Source organism: Panthera leo, chromosome C1 (genome assembly GCF_018350215.1).
Source record: "Panthera leo isolate Ple1 chromosome C1, P.leo_Ple1_pat1.1, whole genome shotgun sequence".
NCBI lineage: Eukaryota > Metazoa > Chordata > Mammalia > Carnivora > Felidae > Panthera > Panthera leo.
The window spans coordinates 30,953,719-30,972,192 of record NC_056686.1 but is presented as its reverse complement, the minus strand read 5'-3'; the positions used below and the strand labels follow the sequence as shown (position 1 = coordinate 30,972,192).

General features: G+C 38.0%; 1 protein-coding gene across 2 annotated transcripts in view; it reads right to left on the bottom strand.

Annotated features, from left to right (window-relative positions):
* Window positions 1-18,474, bottom strand: part of RLF (RLF zinc finger) — an 84,871-nt gene that overhangs the window by 5,857 nt on the left and 60,540 nt on the right. For both annotated transcript variants that reach the window (XM_042949363.1, XM_042949365.1), the window contains 2 exons: window positions 16,586-16,722; window positions 6,366-6,507 (listed from right to left, as the gene is read on the bottom strand). In XM_042949363.1, coding sequence (XP_042805297.1) covers window positions 6,366-6,507; window positions 16,586-16,722 — 279 coding nt within the window. The remainder of the gene's footprint in view (window positions 1-6,365; window positions 6,508-16,585; window positions 16,723-18,474) is intronic.

The following is an 18,474-nucleotide window of genomic DNA, read 5'->3' as shown; positions in this document are numbered from 1 at the left end:
TCTCCCTCTTTTCTCCTAAAAGAATTAGTACTTTATAGCTATAGGTATACTCAATCTCAAGCTTCCCATGGGAAAAACAACAAAAACTTAAAATTCTTTCTATAGTGCCTGGGCACTCGGTTGGGTGTCTGACTCTGGCTCAGGTGATGATCTCACAGTTTGTGAATTTGAGCCCTACGATGGGCTCACTGCTGTCAGAGCAGAGCTTGCTTCAGATCCTCTGCCTCCTCCCCCTCCACCTGCCCCTCCCTGGCTTGAGCTCTCTCTCAAAAATAAGTAAACATTAAAATAAAATTAAAAAAATCAGGAAAAAGATCTGGTCATATATGATACAAGGCATACAAGATGACTTACGTGAGAGGCTGAAATGGAATATGAAAATACTATGAGCAAAGAAAAGTAGGATTGTATGGCAGAGTGGCTTAAAATGCAAAACATAAAAGTTTTTTAAAAGTAATTTCTATGCCTAAAATGGGGCTCAAACTGATGACCCTGAGATCAAGAATTGCATGCTCTATAGACTGAGCCAGCCAGGTGCCCCAATGGCATAGATTTTTGAGTCAGACTTTTACTGCTTTTGAACCCAGCTTCACTGCAGTGACAAGTTCTTAATTCCTAAGCTGTAGCCGCCTCATCTATAAAATGGAAACAGTAGTGGTAACATTAGATTTTCCTCCTAACGTTGTTATAAAAATGAAATAAGCAATATAAAGTGATTACTACATTGCTGGCACATAGTTAGTATTCAACAGAATACCATGTAAAATAACAGGATAAACTCTACTCTTCAAATTGATAATCAATTTGTTAAGCAATTATACTGTGTTGAGCATCATACATTCTAAGTTCTAGGAACACAGAGAAACAACTATCATCAATTTACAGAACCCTACCCTTACTACATTTTTTTTATTAAAAAAATGTTTTTTAATGTTTGTTTATTTTTGAGGGGGGGAGGGGCAGAGAGACAGGGAGACAGAATCCAAAGCAGGCTCCAAGCTCTGAGCTGTCAGCACAGAGCCCAACATGGGGCTCAAACCCGTTAACCACAAGATCATGACCTGAGCAGAAGTCAGATGCTTAACTGACTGAGCCACCCAGGCACCCCTGAAACCTTACTACAGTCTAGGCACTACTCCAAATACTATTTTCCCACATTATCCTCATTTTATAGATAAGAAACCAAGGCTCGGAAGGTTAACTGCCCAATGTCACCAGCTAGTGAGCAAAGGAACAAGGATTTAAACTTAAAGCTATCTTTGTGCATAACCTGAGTTCTTAACCAGTTTACAACCTTTAGGAATTCCAAAGCTTGACATGGCTATATCCCATGTGCTCTTCATACACTATGTCTGCCACTCTTTGTTCCAGCTACCTGGTTTAAAATCAATTTAGTCTTATCTTCAAAATTCAGTTCCACATTTCATATCCTATAATTTATTCACTACTCTTTTAACAAGTAACTTCTTGGTATATCTGTTTAGAATGCATAATGGTATAAAGTCTGTTTTTTTGAAAAGTGCTCTTAGTGATTTTGTAGATTTTACCATTTCATCCAGATTGGGCTATTTAAGAAAGAATGGACGGAGCCTGGGTAGCTCAGTTGGTTAAGCATCCGACTCTTGATTTCAGCTCAGGTCATGATCTCACAGTTTGTGGGATCAAGTCCTGCGTCTGGCTCCATGCTGAGGGTGGAGCCTGATTAAGATTCCCTCTCTGTCTCTCTGTCTCCCTCCCTCCCCTGCTAATGCACTTTCTCTCAAAATAAACATAAAAAAAAAAAAAAAAAAGAATATTCTTTGCAGTTTATCTCACTCTTCCAAAAAGAATAATAACTTGTTGAGAACCTATGAATTATTTTAAAACTTACCTGACCCTCCAAGACCTCTGTGCTCTGATTTACAAATGATAATCGTATCACATTACGCAATTTGTCAAGATACCCATGGTCCAGTCCTGACTCTGCTGTAACTAGGTTTACAATCTTTACAAGTCATACACCTCTAATTTTCAGCTTCTCTATTACTAAAGAGAAGGAATTAAAATAGACAAAGTCATGTTTTGCAAAACAGTAAGCACTAGATGTTCCACCAAAAAGGGCCATATGGCCAAATAAACCGGATTCAAGTTTCTTGAATGTTGCCCTCTTCTTTAACTTGCACTTCAAAATATAACCTCATCTACCTTCATTCATACTATTTTTAAAGTCTAACAACTCTTGGGGCACCTGGGTGGCTCAGTCGGTTGAGCGCCGACTTCGGCTCAGGTCACGATCTCGCGGTCTGTGAGTTCGAGCCCCGCATCGGGCCCCTGTGCTGACAGCTCAGAGCCCGGAGCCTGTTTCAGATTCTGTGTCTCCCTCTCTCTGACCCTCCCCCATTCATGCTCTGTCTCTCTCTGTCTCAAAAATAAATAAGCGTTAAAAAAAAAAAAAAAAAAAGAACTGTTTAAAGTCTAACAACTCTAAGCACCTTTATTTTTTTAATCAATTAAGTAATTAATTAGAGAGACAGCATGCACGTAAAGGAGTGGGGGAGAGGAGAGAGGGAGAGAGAGAGAATCCCAAGCAGGCTCCACGTACAGCACAGACCCCGATGTGGGGCTCAATCCCATGACCCTGGGATCATGACCTGAGCTGAAATCAAGATCAGACACAACCAACTGAGCCACCCAGATGCCCCTAAGCACCTTTAAATGATCTGGTTTAAGCTCTTCATTTATAGAAAATGGAAGCCCAGAAAATAAAGAGGTACTATCACAAGGCCCTCTCCATTATACACTGTTGCCTTCTGCAAAAGACCTAATGCCCACACAAGCTTTTTAGCATCATTAACCTGTTCCAGCCCAAGGACTAAGTCATTGGTTATAAGCTGTCTCCCAATATCCTTTGCCTCTTCTGCTACAAAAACAGAATGCCTGGTTTCTATCTGGTTACAGAGTAACCTGAAATAATAAATATATCTCCTGTCTCCCTTGCAGCTAGATGGGGCTGTGTGTATTAGAGGGGATGAGGAAAAGGTGTTATCATGGTGTGGTTTGCCTCCCCACCCCCAGTGCCCTGCTATCGGGAATGGACATGATAGCTAGGATTGGAATAGTTAGCTTTTAGAACATGAGACGGAAACTATGTGTTGATGGCAGACAAAAAGGAACCTGGGTTTCTGATACGTGGAACCACTAACAGCAACCTTGGCCTGTCTGCCTGGATTATCTACCTACATGAGAAAAGGAAAAATTTCCACTTTCTTTAGAGCACTACTATTGTGGGATATCTACTACTCGTGGCAGAACTAGATCCTAACTGATACAGGTTAGATCCATCCCTCTTTAAAAACCCAGAGGTGAGTCTCTCAATTTGAAGGGAATTCTCCACTCACTGCCTTCCACCTACCAGTCCACATCTTTTCTAGCCTTTAGGCCAGTTATCATGAATGATTATAGTGGAAAGTACCTGAAATGAGGATTAAAGAGGAATGGGTCTGGTTATGTAGGTGGACAGCAAATTCCTTGGTCTGTGTCAGAAACCCACTTTTTTTTTTTTTTTTAAAGTAATCTCTATTTACTTGAACTCACAACTCCAAGAACAAGTCACATGCTCCACCAAGTGAGCCAGCCAAGGGCCTCAGAAACCCACTTTCCCTAGTCCTCTAGCAGCTTTCCCATTTTCTGTGGTTCCTTGAGGTAAGCAGAATTCCAAAATGACCCTCACTTTTGTATAATCTCCTCCATTCAAGGGTAAGTGGATCCTGTAAATATAATTCCTATGATTATGTCATATGGGAAAAAGGACTTTGTGGGTGTAATAAAGGCCCCAAATCAGTTGATCTTAAAACAGGTGGATTACCTAGGTGGGCCTGACCTAATCATTCAAGCCCTCTACATCTAGGTGTCTGGAAATCAGATTTAGAGAAGGTCAGATTCAAATTAGGAGAATTTCTTAAATGTCTCCTGGCTTAAAAAATGCAGGTATGGAATGAAGATGGCTTCTAGTAGCTGAAAACAGGCTGCAGCTGGCAGCCAGCAAAAAATGAGGGCTTTAGTCTTACAACTGAAAGGAAGAGAATTCTGTCAACAAGAATGAGCTTAGAAGTGGATTTTCCACAGAGCTTCCAGGTAAGAACACAAGCTGGCAAAAACCTTGATTCCACCTTCTTGATACTCTGAGCAACAAACTTGGCCACACTGTGCTACATTGTGTCCTACAAAACTGAGCTAACAATTGGGTGTTGTTTTAAGTGCTAGGTTTGTGGTAATTTGTTATGCAGCAATAGAAAACTAATACTCTCCTTAAAACTTACAAAATAAAACTTAAAAAAAAATTTTTTTTTTAGTGTTTATTTTTGAGACAGGGAGAGACAGAGCATGAACAGGGGAGGGTCAGAGAGAGAGGGAGACACAGAATCTGAAGCAGGCTCCAGGCTCTGAGCTGTCAGCACGGAGCCCGATGCAGGGCTCGAACTCACGGACCGTGAGATCATGATCTGAGCCGAAGTCGGACACTCAACCGACTGAGCCACCCAGGTGCCCCCAAAATAAAACTTTTTAAAGGCCAATTCTAAAACTAATGAAAAAATGTTTTAATGTTTATTTTTTTTAAATATGAAATTTATTGTCAAATTGGTTTCCATACAACACCCAGTGTTCACCCCAACAGGTGCCCTCCTCAATGCCCATCACCTACTTTCCCCTCCCTCCCACCCCCCATCAACCCTCAGTTTATTCTCAGTTTTTAAGAGTCTCTTATGGTTTGCCTCCTTCCCTCTCTGTAACTTCCCCCCCCCTCCCCCTCCCCCATGGTCTTCTGTTAAGTTTCTCAGGATCCAAATAAGAGTGAAAACATATGGTATCTGTCGGTCTCTGTATGACTTATTTCACTTAGCATAACACTCTCCAGTTCCATCCATGTTGCTACAAAAGGCCAGATTTCATTCTTTCTCATTGCCAAGTAGTATTCCATTGTATGTATAAACCACAACTTCTTTATCCATTCATCAATTGATGGACATTTAGGCTCTTTCCATAATGTTTATTTTTGAGAGAGAGAGAGACAGAGACAGAGAGACAGAGTGCAAGTGGGGGAGGGGAAGAGAGAGACTGAGACACAAAATCCGAAGCAGGCTCCAGGCTCTGAGCTGTCAGCACACAGCCCGATGTGGGGCTCGAACTCACGGAATGCGGTATCATGACCTGAGCTGAAGTCGGATGCTTAACCAACTGACCCACCTAGGCGCCCGGCACGTTTATTCATTTTTGAGAGACAGAGACAGAGTGTGAGTCAGGGAGGGGCAGAGAGGGAGACACAGAATCCGGAGTAGGCTCCAGGCTCTGAGCTGGATGTGGGGTGCGAACCCACAGACCATGAGATCGTTACCTGAGCCCGTCAGATGCTTAACCGACTGAGCCACCCAGATGCCCCTAAAACTAATTTTTAAAAATAACACAAGTTCGGTAATTACTTGAACATGTTCCTTCTGTGACAGGAGATACAACTTCATTCACAGTGATTAGAAATAATTATCACCTAACATATCTGACCGTGAATTTACTTTTTAATAACTGTTTTACCTTTTCCTATCTTCACTGGAGAAGACCAGACCAACATATTTCAAATAAAGTATAGGACATAGATGTTTACATTAAAGGAGAAAGGATGTATCAAAGATACAACTGTGCCTTGGCTTTAGTATAAACAATCCTTGGATGTTGTCAAAGAAGTAACCCATGAAACATACCCATGAGCCATTACAGATATGGGTATATGGAGAGCTCAGTCATGAGCAGATACTAAAAACAAAACAAAAACAGGGAACAGTATAAGATTTGTGCTGAATCTCTAAGCTAATAGTCTTCTATATCTATAGGGCTCAACTCAAAAAACAAGGCTTTATATATAGCACTTCATTTCATTTTAGGAAATATTTACTTCCTAAAAATATCTAACTTGTTTCCTGTTGTGCACAGATTATAATTTTTGTATAGCTAATTCTGGAACTGTTCTATTATTCCAAACCCTAGAAAATGCATTACTCTATTCTTAAGGAAAATATAGTTATATTTTCTTCATTTTTAATAATTATGTTAATATGCAAACAAACATGCTTGCATAAAATATAGAAAACTGTCCTAGGAAAAGTAGATACAGGGTAGTAGATATAGCCCAGAAATACAATCTTCCCTTCCTCCAGTCACTTTAAATCACTATCTTCCATTAAGAAAACTGTGGATTCTAAAAGGTCAATCTGCAGAAACACCTAGGTACGTCCAATTCCATAATCTCCTCATCTAAAAGGAGTTGTCTGAGAAGTAATCTCCCCACTCATTTCTTCAGTTCTAGGACAATCATCATAAAAAGCAAAATTACTCACTTCTGTTTGTATAACTCTAATCAGGCAAAACAAATGCTGCTGTGTTTTAGCTATGACACCAAACTGACGACAGCGCTCCAAAAAAGTGTCTAAAGATGGGTCAATTCTTCTCTGCAGTTTACTCCAAAAGAGAGTCAATTCCCTATAAAAAGAAAGATTAAGGTAAAACATTTAAAGCAACTGGTATTTGCTTTCCACCTCCCCACCCCACTTTGGTTTGTAAAGATAAATTGATAGTAAACAGAAACTAGAAGAAAAAAAAAAAAAAACTGTCTACATTCCCTATTGGGTCCTCTCAAACTGGTAAAATCGTTAAACTCTATCCTAGTGGGCAGAGATCATGAGACATCCCGACACTGCTAACAAAATGTATACAACTAATAAATATTCTAACAGTACACTTCTCCACTTACCTGGCCCTTTCTAGCTCTAAAACGTCATGAAGCTACTTAGGCATGCATTTTGGAATGTTTAAATATTACTAATACAATTAGCAAAATGGCACTTTTAGAAACAGCTAAAATACAAGAATCTTACAAATATTCATTATGGAAACAAAGAAAGCTTGAAAAGAACAAGTTAATTAAAGGCACTGAATGGGTTAAGAGAAAAAACTTTTTTTTTTAAAGTTTATTTATTTTGAGAGAAAAAGACAGAATGCACGAGCAGGGAGTGGCAGAGACAATCCCAAGTAGGTTTCACGCTGTCAGCACAGAGCCCAACATGAGGCTTGAACTCACCAACCGTGTGAGATCATGACCTGAGCCGAAATCAAGAGTCTGACGCTGAACCGATTGAGCCACCCAGGAGCCCCAAGAGAAAATTCTCAAGGAAAAGCACTAGTAACTCAAAAATGTCCAGGATAAAAATACTAATATGAATGCAAGGGAAGTTACTTAGTAAAACTAAAGAGAATGTTACCACTTTAAAAAAGTGACTCTTTTCTGTACACTGCAATACATACTGTAATTATTTCTTAAACAATTTTCATAAAAAAGTATTATTTTCACAAGCCAGTTTTAGAACACTAATATCTTACTGCTATTAACAGACTATTCTAGGAAGCTGGGTACAAATACAAAGCTTAACAAATGATCATACCCCAACAGATTGAAAATAAACATATTTAACAGAACTTATTTTATTATACTTTATTTAATTTAATTAATTAATTAATTTAGAGAGCATGTGTGTGAGCAGGAGAGGGGCAGAGGAAGACAGATAATCTCAAGCAGGCTCTGTGTTCAGCACAAAGCCCAATGCAGGGCTTGATCCCATGACCCTGATATCATGACCTCAACTGAAATCAAGAGTTAGTTGTTCAACCAACTGATCCACCCAGGCACCCCTATTGTATTTTTAAAGAAGTAACTAGGATTCTCATATGGTGAAATTCTTACATATATACAAAACTTGCCTCAAAGATCTAAATGAATATACTCCTTAAAAGATACATGATTAAAGCTTTTACTATTTAATGATGACAAATTTGAGCTATGATAAATAAAATTAACTTAAAATGTCTTTAAGTGTTTGTCTTTGGTGACTAGTGTTGCTTTCCTAACCAGGAAAAGTAAAAAATTGAGACAGGTCAGCTTTGAAAATAGCTACTGGTTAGGCAAGTAATTGGGGTGACTGTTCATTTTCTTAACTCACAAGATTGCTGGGCACCTGGATGGCTCAGTCAGTTAAGTATCCGACTCTTGGTTTCGGCTCAGGTCATATATGATCTCATGGTTCCTGAGTTTGAGCCCTGCATCAGGAATATCTACTATCTAAAATACGTCAACTAGCTATTAGTTTAAAGTTAGGCAAATCTGATAAAGTGGTAAGAGGCAAGTTGAGTATTAAAGCCTCTTAAATAATTTTTTTTTAAGTTTATCTATTTATTTTGAGGGAGAGAGAGAGAGAGAGAGAAAGAGAAGGAGTGCAGGAGGGGCAGAGAGAGAATCTCAAGCAGGCTCTGTACTACCAGCACAAAGCCCAATGCAGGGCTTGAACTCACGAACCGTGAGATCATGACCTGAGCTGAAACCAAAAGTTGGCCACTTAACCGGTGAGCCACTCAGGAGCCCCTCAAATAACTTTTAAAATATGTATCAGAATGTCTATGGCCCGATTTACTCCAAATTAAATATTTCAAGCTATAGTTATTTTAATTCCAAATAACCATGATCAAAAAAGGGTATTTTGTTTTTAAACATACTTACACAATTATGATCCAACAATTTAAAACTACCACTCATTACCCAACCAAATATACAAATTTGTCTGAAAGCAAAACAACCAGCTCATGAAAATGCTACCATGTCATCCATTCAAATCTGTACACTGGAAAACGGAAACCACCAAAAAAATAGTAACTCAGAACCTGTTGGATCATACGTGCACTGGGACGAATATCAATTACTATAATGGTACGATTTTTTTAAATGGACAACCATTAAAGAATATACTGAAAATGATTCCACTGTATAGATGCTTCCAATTAGCACACTGCCTACTTCAAGTCAACAAATTATATACAAATTCATAAAAACTGGCAAGGAAATTTAGTTCTATTAATGTAGGAAACATACTTCAGCAGAGATCTACCTACCATGCAAGAACTTTAAACTACACTGGGTTTCTGCATATCAGGAAGCCCAAAGTCCAGTCAGTATGTCACACGGTTATCTAGAATTCAGGCATTGTGGAAATGAGTCAAAGAAAACTTTGTGGCATTAAGGGATGACCATCTTTAAAGGTGGCTCCTGCAGATACAGTATGTGATTCTCATGACCACTTTTTACTTTCAACAAAATTCGGTTAAATAAAACATATATGGATATGTGGTCTTCGTCAGGTACTAAGGACAACACACACATTGACCCTGGCATATCACAGTCTAGCCTGGGAGAGAACAGGCATGAGATTACATCAAAGAAACACAAATGTACAAGATTTTTTTATACATATATTTTGAGAGAGAGAGCATGTAAGCGAGTGCAGTGGGGAGGGGCAGAGAGAGAGGGACAGAGGATTGGAAGAGGGCTCTTTCTGACAGCAGCGAGCAGGTGGGGCTCAAACTCACGAACCATGAGATCATGACTTGAGCTGAAGTCAGATGTACAACTGACTGAGCCACCCAGGTGCCCCAACATACATTAAACTCAGATCTAAGAAAGCAAAGGTCAACCTATCAAATACTTGCTGAAAGCTTTGTGTGGAGGTTTAAGGCTCACCTGTATGAACTTTATTTGTTTAAATGTTTATTTACTTTTGAGAGAGAGAGGCACCCCTGTATGACCTTTAATTTTTTTTATATTTATTTTTGAGACACAGCATTAGCGAGGGAGGGGCAGAGAGAGAGAGAGGGAGAAACAAAATCCGAAGCAGGCTCCAGTCTCCAAGCTGTCAGCACAGAGCCCAACGCAGGGCTCGAACTCACAAACCTTGAGATCATGACCTGAGCCTAAGTCAAACGTTTAACTGACTGAGCTACCCAGGTGCCCCATGAATTTTATTTTAATGTTTTTAATGTTTATTTTTGAGAGAGAGAGAAGAGAGAAAGAGAGAGACTACAAGAAGGAGAGGGACAGAGAGCGAGAGAGACAGAGGGGGAGACACAGAATCGGAAGCAGGATCCAGACTCTGAGCTGTCGGTAGAGCTCGACGAGGGGCTCGAACCCACGTACCATGAGATCATGACCTGAGCCAAAGTCGGACGCTTATCCAACTGAGCTCTCTAGGCACCCTGAACTTTATTTTAAAAGCAGCAGTAGTAATTACACATCTATACGTACACTGTCCCATTCAAAAATGGTTATCTTTCTTATTTGCTTGGCTACTCTAATGGTATTATCACTGCAGACATCTATAGGAAACTCATTCCTCCAGCACATCTTTGATTTTTGCAGAGCCAAAATTCTTTTGGGGCCATGGTTAATTAATAAGCTGAGTAATATACCTTTTGAGATCAAGCATATGTACGGTGGCTGATTTAAAGTAATAGGATATATTTTATTGTGGTTTGTAAGTATCTCTAAAGGAAATTTCTAAGAAAATTTAAAAAAAAAACTGTTTTGGGTAATAGTTACATAGTTAACACTTCAAATACTATCTTCTGTGATGACCACATTCAAGAATGATACTTCCGATAAATAAATTCTAGTATATGTGTTTAAAAATAAGTGACTGCTTTTATCAGATTCCAACTTTGTCACATGTTTTACAGAATTCCTAAGTTTCAAATATCCCACTCCAATATCCCATTAGCAAAACAAACACACACCTATGAAAACAACAGAAGGGGTTAAAAAAAAAAAAGATTCCAAATTTCAAAATTTTAGATTCTATTTCTCTTTAAACTGCTTGGAAGAAGCTTACTTTTACCCAAGTGTGAAGTGACTAAATATTTTCTTTCCTTTACTCATTCTAGCTCCTCAGGAGGCCAACAAGAGGGAAATCCTTGTTAATCCCTTCCTGTTGCGTGGAGCAGCATTAATCCTACAGCTGCTAACATCCTTGGAAGGGCTAATGTGGCAGAGTAAAGAAAGGAAGAATAAAGCTATAGGTCACTCTAGAAGGGAAGCTCTATTAGGAATATTAAAAGAACCGTGTGATTATAGTTTTAAAATTACTTTATAATCAAGAAAAATCTCAAATGACCTAAACTTACTCCTCGAGGAGCTAGAAAAAGAAAAAAGCCCAAAGCCAACAGAAGGAAGGAAATGAAAAAGATTAGAGGAGAAATAAGTGAAATAAAACTAAAGAAACCAGGAGGTGGTTCTTTAAAAAATGCAACAAAATAGATAAACCTTTAGCCAGAATCATTAGAAAAAAAAGGAGGATGCAAATAAATCAGAAATAAAAGAGGAAAAATAACAACCTACACCACAGAAATACAAAGGATTATACAAGATTATGAAAAATTGTATGTCAACAAACTTGATAACCTGGAAGAAATGGATAAATTCCTAGAAACATATAACCTTCTAAACTGAATCAGAAAGAAATAAGAGCATTTGAACAGACCAACTACTAGCAGTGAAGTTGAATCAGAAATCAAAAAATTCCCAACTAACAAAAGTCCAGGACTAAATGGCTTCACAGGTGAATTCTGTCAAACATTTAAAGAAGAGTTAACACCTATTCTTCTCAAACTATTTCAAAAAAAAAAAAAAAAAAGAGGAAGGAAAGATTACAAATCCATTCTACAAGGTCAGCATTACCCTGCTTCCAAAACCAGGTAGACACTACACAAAAAGAAAACTATAAGCGAATATCTGATGAACATAGATGCAAATATCCTCAACAAAATATTAGCAAACCAAATCCAACAATACTTACAAAAATTAGTCACCATGATCAAGTGTGATTTATTCCAAGGATGCAACGTGATTCACTATTCACAAATCAATCAATATGATAGGTCACATTAACAAGAGAAGGATAAAAACCATGTAATCATCTCAACAGAAGCAGAAAAAGCATCTGACAAAGTACTACATCCACTCATGATAAAAACTTTTCAACGAAGTAGGTTTAGCAGGAACACACCTCAACATTAATTAAGGCCATATATGACAAACCTACAGCAAACATCATACTCAACGGTGAAAATCAGAGCTTTTACTCTAAGTTCAGGAAGAAGACAGGGATGTCCACTCTTACCATTTTCATTCAACATTGTTTGGACATCCTAGTCACAGCAGTCAGATAACAAAAAGAAATAACAGCATCCAAATTGGTACGGAAGAAGTAAAATTTTCACTATTTATAGATGACCTGATACTATATACAGAAACCCTGAAGACTCTACCAAAAAACGACTAGAACTGATACATGAATTCAATAAAGTCACAGGATACAAAATTAATATACAGAAATCTGTTGCATTTCTATTTTTTTTAAATGTTTACTAATTTAGAGAGAGAGAGAGAGTGAGTAAGCGCATGCATGCATGCACGCACAAGTGGGGGGGGGGGGGGGGTGGGGGGGGGAGAGGGAGAAAATTCCAAGCAGGCTCCTGACTGTCAGCACAGAGCTCGAAGCAAGGCTTGATCTCACGCCAACATGAGTTCATGACCTGAGCCAAAATCAAGAATCCGAAGCTTAACCGACTGAGCCAGGCACCCCCTGTTGCATTTCTATATACTAATAAAGTAGCAAAATAAAAATTAAGAAAATAGTCCCATTTACAATTACACTGAAAAGAATAAAATTCCTAGGAATAAACTAAACCAGGAAGTGAAAGACTTGTACTCTGAAAGCTGTAAAACACGGGTAAAAGAAACTGAAGATGACACAATGGAAAGATTCCATGCTCATGGATTGGGAAAACCAATTATTATTAAATTGTCCACACTACCCAAAGCAATCTACACATTCAATGCAATCCCTATTAAAATACCAACAGCTTTTCACAGAACTAGAACAATAATCCTAAAATTTACATGGAATGAAAAGAGACCTCAAATAGCCACGGACGCCTGGGTGGCTCAGTCGGCTAAGCATCTGACTTCAGCTCAGGTCATGATCTCAAGGTTCCGGAGTTTGAGCCCCACACAGGGCTCTGGAGCCTGCTTTGGATTCTGTGTCTCCCTCTCTCTCTGCCTCTCCCCTGCTTGTGTTCGCCTGCTCTCTCACTCTAATAAACAAACAAACAAACATTAAAAAAAAAAAAAAAAAAAAAAAGACCTCAAAATAGCAATCTTGACAAAGAAGAACAAAGCTGGAGGTATCACAACCCCAGATTTCAAGATATACTACAAAACTACAGTAATCAAAACAGTATGGTACTGGCACAAAAACCGACACACAGATCAATGGAACAGAATAAAGAAGCTGGAAATAAACCCACACTTTTATGGTCATTATATGACAAAGGAATATACAAGAATATACAACAGGAAAAAGACAAGCTCTTCAACAAATGCTGTTGGGAAAACAAGGCAGCTACATGCAAAAGAATGAAGTTAGACCACTTTCTTAGACCATACACAAAAATAAATTCAAAATTGAGAAAGACCAAAATGTGAGACGTGAAGCCATAAAATTCCTAGAAGTAAACACAGGCAGTAATCACTTCAATATCAGCCATGGAAACATTTTTCTAGATAGGTCTCTTTTGGCAAGGGAAACAAAAGCAAAATTAAACTACTGAGACTACACCAAAATACAAAGCTTTCACACAGCAAAGGAAACCATCAACAAAACAAAAAGACAAACTACTGAATGAAAGAAGATATTGGTAAATGATATATCTGAAAAGGGGTTAATATCCAAAAATATACAAAGAAATTACACAATGGAACACACCCAAAAGCAAATAATCCAATTTATTTATTTTTATTATTTTATTTTATTTTATTTTTTTAACGTTTATTTATTTTTGAGACAGAGAGAGACAGAGCATGAATGGGCGAGGGCCAGAGAGAGGGAGACACAGAATCTGAAACAGGCTCCAGGCTCTGAGCTGTCAGCACAGAGCCCGACGCGGGGCTTGAACTCACGGACCGCGAGATCATGACCTGAGCCGAAGTCGGCGGCTTAACCAACTGAGCCACCCAGGCGCCCCCAAATAATCCAATTTAAAAACGGGCAGAGGACACAGGCATTTTTCCAAAGATGACACACAGATAACCAAACAAACACATGAAAAGATGTTCAACATCACTAATCACCAGGGAAATGCAAATCAAAACCACAATAAGATATCACGGCACACCTGTCAGAATGGCCAAAACAAAAAACACAAGAAATAAAAAGTATTGGCCAGGATTTAGAGAAAAAGGAATCCTCATGCAACACTGGTGGGAATGCAGGCTGGTGCAACCACTGTGGACAACAGTATGGAGGTTCCTCAAAAAATTAAAAATAGAGGGGCGCCTGGGTGGCTCAGTCGGTTGGGCGGCCGACTTCAGCTCAGGTCGTGATCTCGTGGTCTGTGAGTTCGGGCCCCGCGTCGGGCTCTGTGCTGACAGCTCAGAGCCTGGAGCCTGTTTCAGATTCTGTGTCTCCTCTCTCTGACCCTCCCCCGTTCATGCTCTGTCTCTCTCTGTCTCAAAAATAAATAAACGTTAAAAAAAAAATTAAAAATAGAATTACCATATGATCCAGTAGTTCCACTACTGGGTATTTACCCAAAAAACACAAAAACACTAATTCGAAAAGATATATGCACCCCTACATTTACTGTAGCATTATTTACAATAGCCAAGATACAGAGGCAGCCCAAGTGTCTATCAACAGATGAAAGGTTAAAGATGATGTGGTATATATATACAATGGAATTTACTCTGCCATAAAAAAGATCTTGCTATTTGCAATGACATGGATGCATCTAGAGGGTACAATGCTAAGTGAAATAGTCAGAGAAAGACAAATACCATATGATTTAAAACATATGCAGAATTTAAGAAACAAAATAAATGAACAAAGAAAAAAGAGACAAATGAAAATATACTCATTATATAAGGACAAACTGGTTGTCACCAGAGGGGAGATGGATGAAATAGGTGAAGGGGATTAAGAGTACACTTATTGTGATGAACACTGAATAATGTATAGAATTGTTGCATCATTATACTGTACATCTAAAACTTAAAAAAAATCCAAAAAAAACCCCATAACCCTCTGTAATGTATAACACATCTCATATGTGATTTAGTGTATTTCTTTGCCCTGAAAATCTAGCTATCACTAGCAGATATTTTTTTCATTGTAGGCAAAGAAATTAACTGTAACAAGATAAATTGGGGTTTGTTCCTCAAGTAAATACATCTGTTTTACTGAGGCTAAAATCTCTAATCTCTAATGCATGGGGGGGGGGGCCTCTTCTACTTAATTTAATGATCAAAACCCTCACTGCTACTTAATTCTTTTCATTTTTAGCACTGCTTTTTTGGTTTCCTAACAAAATGCCCATAGTGATTATTACAAAATATATTTAACTCCCTGTTCCACTATCTCCCTTCTCACAGGAGATATAACTCTGGCATAGTGGACTCAGTGGTAGAAGACTGCCATCTGCATTCTGGCCCTGCACCAAGAAAACCACCACAGGAGAAGAAAAGCACTGGATTAGGAGTCAAAAACCCTGGATGTGAATCTCAGCTCTATCACTTTAGCCTTAAGACCCTGGGCAATCACAAGACTTCTCTGATTCCTCTGGTCATCCACTGCCTCATCTGCACAATGATAATTATGAGGATTATTATGAGATAATTTATAGCACGCAAATAATATTTCTATCTAAAATAGTAAACAGGAAGAAATATAGTAGCATACAATGTTAATAATAAAACTACAAATACACATAGATGCTCCAAAAGGAGATCAATGAAGGCTAAAGCACACGAAGGGCTTTACTGGGTTTTCCTACAATCAAAATGTTCGTTTCCAACTTCAAGCCATCCTTAGGTTCTAAATCTCTCCATGTTCCTCTAATCAAGATCATGCAAATCCAATCCATTCTTTGAATTAAAGCTCTGATATTACCTCTCCCTTGACACCTTTCTTAAACAGTGAGCACCTTCCACTAATATCCTATGGCATTATCCCTATCACTAATCTGATACTTACTGGCAGTCTTACATTCTAGAATTCTCCTGTGTATCAAGTCTGTCCTTTTGGCCTAAACAGATTCTGCACAGTTGGAATGAAAGAACCGTAGGTTACACTTACTGTTCTCTTTTTAGCACCTAAGTACTCTGTAGGCAAACAAGATATAAACTGAATTAAAACCAAATTAATATAATTCTGCTATATAGTACCAAAGTTTCAAAAGAGATTACCTATTCAAATGGATTTCCTTCTCTAGTGCAAGACTGACCTAGAAACCTAGATAATTAATGGGTTTCCAAATAAGAGGGGAAAACGACTACCAAAAGATATAGTAAGTGTAAAGGAAAATGACCTAACACCAATTTGTCTCATGTTGCCATAATTTTATTTCCAAAGAAGACCTATATTAAAGTTAACAGACAATCCTCTATATAAGATGATCAAGAGGACCTCAAATTCTTTACCCTCTCTTTATTTCTGGACTCTTCTGGAAAAGATTAAACCAGTAACATTTTTTATTAAGTGGTTTAGCTTCTAAGCAAGATGTAATTCACATGTCATCAATTAATTTGCTTAGGCTTTAAATTTGAAAGAAGCCAATGTTTTACATAAACTCTAAATGCCATACTATGTACTAAACAAATAAAGTGAAAAAAAGTAAATATACTTACCAAGAACAATATACACTTGCAGTTTGGAGCTGCTGAGTGAGGTAAGTCGTACAAAGAACAAATGCCGTGTTATCCTGACCCTCGGATTCCAGATTACATATGATGTCTAGTATTTCCTTACAGTCGACCTTTGCAATCTATCAAAAATGAGAAGATGGAGTCAAAATAAAAATGGTGACTTTCCTGTATATTTTGCTATGTAACAAGAAGCCTCTTTTAAGGTTTTCTATCTTTGACAATTCATGAGGCAATTAGAGGGACACAATTTCCTTCTATTAACTTATGACTGAATCTCCTGGACTATATCATATTAGAAAATATTAAAGAGAAGTGAATAGACTGAAGTTCCACTGCAGTCCCAACACAGACAAAAGCATTTTTGTACAGTTAAATTATTCATGAACTTTGCTACCATATAAATAAGTCAAATTATGCATAATAACTTCAGATTATTTTCACTTAAAGTATAATTTATTTTGTTTTTTCTTTCTTTATTTCCTTGACAGTTTTATTCAAGTCACTCTAGTTACAGATAGGAAAACACAAGGCTTATCCTCACAGCCAGTAGGGCTAAACGAGGCCAGTTGAGAAACTTGTATCACTTTCTCAGAGTTAAGGAGAAAAAATAATACTTGGTATAAGTGCGTTCAAACAACTAAAACACTCAGAAATACATCTTTTTCATTAACACTATTTTTTTTAAGGATTCAATTTTTTTAAAGCAATCTCTACACCGAATGTGAGGCTCAAACCCTCAACCCCAAGGTCAAGAGTCACATGCAGTACCAAATGAGCCAGCCAGGTGCCCCTCATTGACACCAATTATAGAAATCTTAAAACCACCTCTGGGCAAATCAGAATTTTCTGGGGCTCTTTTTACATACTAATGAAACAAGAGATTAAGACCTCTATAGAGATCCTTTCTCAACTCTATCACTTCCCTGTCTTAACAAAGAATATGATTAATCTCTTTCTCATATGTCAGCCTTATAAATGTGAATTATACCAGACACCAAATGTACAAAACAGTGATAAATTTCAGGATAAATGAAGTGAATATCAGGGTGAATGAGGTACAAAAGAGTTTAGTTCATCTTTTCCAAAGTGCTATTCAGTTCCAACAGGTGGTCGAAACATCTAATTTTAGTCATACCCTCAAGTAGGCACAGAAAGACTTTTTTCAAAGCTTAGCTCACATGCTATTTTCTCATACAATCCTTTCACTTCTAAGACTAGGTCAGAATCTCCAACAAAAACTCGATTCTCATCCATTGAAAACAAAAAACAACTCCTCCAAAAGTCAACTGTACTTCAATTAAAAAACACCCCCACATACAAAAACTCTACTCTTAATTCCTCCTTTGTAACATCTATCACAACTACAATTCAATCATTAGGCAAAGAACTTAGTATCTGTCTTCTCTGCTAGAATGTAAAATTAATGAGGTCAGGGACTTTGTATATCTTGTTCAAAACTCAGCACATAGCATTGTCTGGAACACATTAAAAAAAAAAACACAGTAAACTAAGGTGATGAGTGGGATAAACAAATCAAGTTTAATGAGGGTAAAATGTTCACATTTACAAAGTGAACCTCATACAAGTCTGTTTTCTAGTCTTTTAAAGACAATGCGATGACACAATAAGCAGTATGATATAGTGGTTAAAAGCAATTATTCTTTTTTTTCCTTTTAGATATTTTTATTAAGTTTATTTAGTGTGTGTGTGTGTGTGTGTGGGGGGGGGGGAGAGAGAGAGAGAGAGAGAGAGAGCGGGCAGGGGAGGGGCAGAGAGAGGAGAGAGAATTCCAAGCAGGCTCTGCAGTGTCAGCACAGAGCCTGACGCAGGGCTTGACAAACTCAAGAACTGTGAGATCATGACCTGAGCCA